At 38.9% G+C, this 5,404-nt stretch overlaps 1 protein-coding gene across 1 annotated transcript; it reads right to left on the bottom strand.

Annotated features, from left to right (window-relative positions):
• Nucleotides 1-404: 404 nt before the first annotated feature.
• On the bottom strand, nt 405-5,198 carry TMEM71 (transmembrane protein 71; the record flags this gene model as incomplete). Its single annotated transcript, XM_010158028.1, has 6 exons — nt 405-504; nt 2,797-2,869; nt 3,049-3,098; nt 3,613-3,688; nt 4,223-4,402; nt 5,029-5,198. Coding segments are annotated over 6 exons (649 nt in total), but the record flags the coding sequence as incomplete, so codon positions are not given.
• Between the last annotated feature and the right edge of the window lie 206 nt (nt 5,199-5,404).

Raw genomic sequence — 5,404 nt, 5'->3', positions numbered from 1 at the left:
AAAATAAAGCTAACATGAATTGTATTTTGAAGGAAGAATACTAACAAATCTGTTATTTTTTCCCCCAGAAACATGTGTAATGCCGGCTATAAGGACGTATCCAGTAGTTTGATGCTGAAGATCTGAAGAAAATAAATTTGGGGAGGAAGAAAACCAAAAAATGTTAGTGAACTCATTCTGAAATATACAGAGGTAACAACTCTGCCTTTCAGTTTTTATGAAAGGCAAAAGACAAGCTTGCTTTGAAATGCTGGATCACCACTCCCAGTCTGTATTTAGTTTACTCCTGCTAGGCAACAAGTCCCAAGTTCTCCACTCCAACCTGTAGTACCTGCTCAGGGTAATGTTGATACTGGCTTTCAAAATCAGAGTCAGCTTTAAAGCTCTGATGTTGCAGCCCTTACATAAACAGTTCCGCTGACTTTAAGAAGTGCCTTATGTAGCCTCCACTGCTTGGCACACTGGATGAGTAGGATGCGGTTTTCATCATAGGCTTTCGTAAGCCTGCAAAGTGATCAAATGCCTGCATAACGTTCTAAAATGCTTTGTTCTCAGGATGAACATCCTCTTTCCGAGGCCTGACTGAAAGGTTTTCCAGGTTGCATCTGCAGCGGTGCAGATGCTTTTAGATCTCAGAGGCTGAAATGCTGTCAACCAGCAAAATGGTGAACAAGACTGTTTATCCACACTATAAGGAACACAAACCTGGGCTTTGTTCCTTCTTTTAATTTTTATCATTTTAAAATAAAGACATAAAGGAAGTAAGGGAGCCACGACTGGGATGGCCAGCTCCAAGTACGTATAAATCAATGCTGTATTTCTAAGGGTCCTGAGCTGCACCAAGACTTAAAAATGCTTGATAAACAGAAACTGGAGACTGAGGATGAGACTTGACTGAAAAGGAATAGGGAAAAGAAGAATCTATAAGTGTTATCCAGATATTCTGGACTGATAAATGTTGATGCTGCTTTACTCATTCAGTGGAATGACACCAAGTTAGAGCAGTACGGCACCTGGCCCTGCTGTTCAGTTTAAACTTAGAAAAAGGAAGGCTTGCTTTGCCCGTTACTGAAAACCATATTTCTCTGGGCTGAAGCACAGAACTTGTTTAACAGCTTACACTATTTAGCAACTGTTGTCAAACAATAAAAAAATATTTCATCCAAATAAAATGAAAAGGGAGTTTTAGAGTGCAGATTGGAGTAATTCACGGTGGAAACTGGCTAGGGCCCCACAGCTGAACTTTCTTTGAATGAAAAGTCCAGGGAACATTTCTGTCAGGTTTGGACACTATTTCATGACAGGGCTCACCCCAAAGAGCATGGAATTCTTTCTAAATGTAAACATATACTTACCAATTATTTTTTCATTCTTTCCAATTATTTCCTAGGTAGAAGAAAATAAAACATACATTTTTGTATGTCCACAGTTTGTTATAATAAGTATTTATGTAGGTTCTGAATTGCCAAATTTAGTCAAGCTGTAGGACTACTTGTTTAAGCAGGTACCTTCTCACTTGCGATGAGCATAGAAGAGGTATTCTCTATCCCAGCAACTGCAAAGTTCTCAGCGTGCATTTGTTTTCCTCTCGTGAAGAACAGCTTTGTTTATGACTCAGGGCTAAGCTATTCAGGAAGTCAGAAAGTAGTAGTTTGGAGTATGTTTTGCAACATACTAGTGCTAACCTGGTGGTCTTGATTTTATTGGGAATAATGCCATAGGCACAAAGTGTAATATACCATCCTTGAGTATCTGAGGTATTATGCTAAGACCCTTGGATGCCCAAAACTTGAGACTACCATTGCAATATGGCTCTCCAAGTTGTGCCATCTTGTTTTTAACTTCCAAAATACTCAATTTGAAGGATAAGAGGTCTGAAAGATTGTCTCATTTCTTTTGGGATACATTGAACTCCTGAACCCTGACACAGTTTCAGAAACAATGTCCTTGACCTTCACTTTTCACCACATGAACATTCAGGTAAACCCCAATGTTAGTGTTAGCTGCATTTTAGATTCTACACACTCAGGAGAATTTCTGCTGCATAAAAAGTGAAGTAATGGTAATTCATAAATCCAGCACATGCGTACATGCATGGAAGCCTATGTACAAGCTGCTCTAAAAATATATTTCAGACCACCTAAGTATGTAAGTCTATTTCTCCAGAAGGATTTAGAAGCTACAGCTCCATGAAAAACGTTGAAACAAAGCAGTCTGAAACAGCAACATCAGCACCTTTATTTAACTGACCAGACTGATCTAATGCTTCTTTGTAAGAAATCAGACCACAGTATAAGCCAAAGGCAAAGCTCTGTCCTGAACATAATGGTGCATTGGGTTACTGGGGCCAAGTGCTATCAATTCTCCAGTCCCTGGAAGGTGCTGATGGGGCAAGCTTCATAGCTGTTTTTATTTTTTCCAGTCAAAAAAAAGGCTCGGTTTGGTGGCCTGAGAGTGGGCTTCAGTGCAAGGCTTTAAAACATGCCTCTGGATTCATAGTAAGGTACTATCCTTGGTCTGTCTCTGCATATTCATGTTATGGCATATTATGTTTATTTTCCTTTTCTGCTAAGAAATAGGTTATTTAACATTTATTGAACATTATGAAAAGGCAGTTTTTCAAGATAAATAGAAAATTTCTATGGATACAAATCAATTATAGGAAAGGCCAAATCCTCCATCAGTAACTTCAGATCATGCCCTCTATCTCTGAACATGAAAACAGCAGAAGGAATCTCTCCTTCCTCTAAAGTTACTAAATTCCTCTATTCATCACATGACACTGGAGCCACTTACCAAAACCTTGTTGTTTTGAAAGATGTGTAAAGACTAAAGAAAGATGGCACAGCAGCATCCTGGGACAAAAGAACTGTGAAATTTAAATGCAAAAGCCTGTAACTGATTGAAGGTTACATTCTGCCCCCATATGCCCACATATTACTCTCATTAGCATCACTAAGAGCCATGGACATACATCCAAGGATTTTGGCCCTCAGATGTCACTTAGTAAAATTTTGTGTGTTGAATATAAAGAAAGTCTGTACTTACACACTAAAATTATCAGCACCAAAGTGGCAGACAATCCTCCCAGAAAGTATCTGAGAACATAACAATACCCATAAAGGTTAGAAACAAACAAGGGATGTATAATGGGTTAACAGAGGTGAAGCCTGGGTGGGAGGAGGAGAGAAGATTCTTGCAGATAAACACTCTGAACCCTGGTAGGTGAACTGCAGTTTGAAACTTCAAATTAGGCAAGCTATTGAGGATAACTCCCTAGAAAGAAATGCCTCAGCACTCCCAGGCTGAGGGAAACACCCATATTGTTGACTCAGGAAGACACGGATCAATTCTGATTCCTCTCAGCCTTTCAAAACCCCTTTCCAAATGCACTTGACAAAGTAGTTTTCATATCTGTGTATATTTTTCTTATTTTTGTGCATATCTATATAGCTCAGATATTTGCCTGCATTGGTTATCATGTGAAATTATATTCTCACAGTAAGGTTTATCTAACTTCAAAAATGTGAGCCTTAATTTTTGTTTCATTCACCCATTGAAATGGTGTAAGCATTAGTATCAGAAACAACAAATAAAATAAATAAAAATTACCTTGTGCATATGGAAATGATTAAACACATGATCAGTGCAACCATCTGAGAAAAGACATTTTGCCCTGTCCTGGATTCTAAAATAAAAATCAGGAAAATAATTTTCATGAGTTTTCAGGAAAGTAAATATATGACAGAGACATTTGCAAAGACTACCTTCACCCTGTGAGGCCAGTCTCTTCTGTTTCTTTTTAAGCAAATTTGCCTAGAGTGATTCAAAGAAGAAACCTAATTTTCATGCTCCGGGTGTCTCTCAGGAGTCTTTTTTCCCCACAACTACAGAGACACTGTGCCCTCCATTCTCTCAGGACACAAGCTTTTCTGAATATATGCCCGTTCCAGTTTTTGTTCCCGTGCCCTTTCCTCCATTTTCCTCTTCACTCTTTTCTTTTTCCATTTATAAATGAAAATAGGAGAGAAAAAGATGTGAGCAGGGAGGAGTGAACAAGTAAATACCAATTATAAGAATTTTTTTTGTTTTAACCAGTCCTTTAAAATGCATGTTTCAGGAAATAAATTCTATTCTGCAAGAGGCCATATCAGTATATTTAATGTGAGTATTTTCAATTCACTCTAAAAATGAGGCATATAAGAACAAGGATGTAACATACCTGCATTGCTCAAAGTCTCGTCATTTGCATTTGTCGTAAATGGAGAGCAGGATTTTGAAGTACAAAATGGTTTCTCAGGCTGATGAAACTCATCGTCTTTGATGAGAGAGGCTCCATTAGATGCTGGAGTTTGTCCTTGTGGCTCATGACTATTATATTCAGAAGAAAAGTCCAAATTACCTACAAAAAATGCATATGTAACTGAGTTTGCACAAAAGAAGAGCTTTGAGACTTTGTGTTATTTTGTGGGGAGGAAATTTAATTGCTTAATCAGAGGGAGGTTTCCAAACTGTTAGGGGTAGGGAATTGACAGATTCAATGTATTCAGGAGAAAATATGCAGAGCAAAGAGAAAACTGCATAGAGGGTAACACAATGACGTTATTAAAACAGCCAGGTGAAAGCAGACAGTGACAGATATTAATGATACCAGAATAAACATCACTGGTGATGACTCTGTGTAAGCACTGCTCAGCAATACCCAAAACATCCCTGTATTATCAACATTATTCTCAGCACAAATCCAGAACACAGCTTCATACTAGCTACTGTGAAGAAAATTAACTCTACCCCAGCCAGAAACAGCACTCTTTGGATTGAAATTCAGTCTAAAAATGCCTTTTTGGCATGAAGGCCTTTGTGGACTCTGTAATCTTTAGTGCCAGGAGCTCAATTCACCACTTACAATTCTGTTGCTAATTTATCCTTTACCTGCACATCTTGGCCTGAAAAACCTAAAGTGATACCCAAGTCCCACTGACTATATAATGCTCTAGCGCGATTACTTGGTACCTGGTCAAGGCTTACCAATATAATTCCGACTGTCTTCTAGTTTCCTCCATCCGTCAGGCCAAGGATCATCTACAAGGGAGGAATCCACATTGCTGAGGACAGTGCTGCTGAGCCATGAACTGCAGTCACCAAGACTGAACAAGCTGGCAAGAGAGCGACGGATTTTCTTCCTTCGCCTGAATACACTAGAAATAAAAGACAAAAAATAGAGTTAATTATTCTTGTTGAGCAGGGACAGGGCTCTAAAATTTGCAGGATTGACATGAAAGAACCAGGTTCTGGGTGTGTTCCTAGCTCTGTTCTTGACCCTGGGTATGTCACCAGGAACAACTGCTGCACACTGCAGTAATGCCAGGGTATGTATTAGCAGCATGGCAATATATCATGCATC

The sequence above is a fragment of the Eurypyga helias genome, unplaced genomic scaffold (genome assembly GCF_000690775.1).
Source record: "Eurypyga helias isolate BGI_N326 unplaced genomic scaffold, ASM69077v1 scaffold18760, whole genome shotgun sequence".
Taxonomy (NCBI): Eukaryota; Metazoa; Chordata; class Aves; order Eurypygiformes; family Eurypygidae; genus Eurypyga; species Eurypyga helias.
Note: the sequence above shows the minus strand (reverse complement) of the source record. Positions and strands in the feature narration are given on the sequence as shown.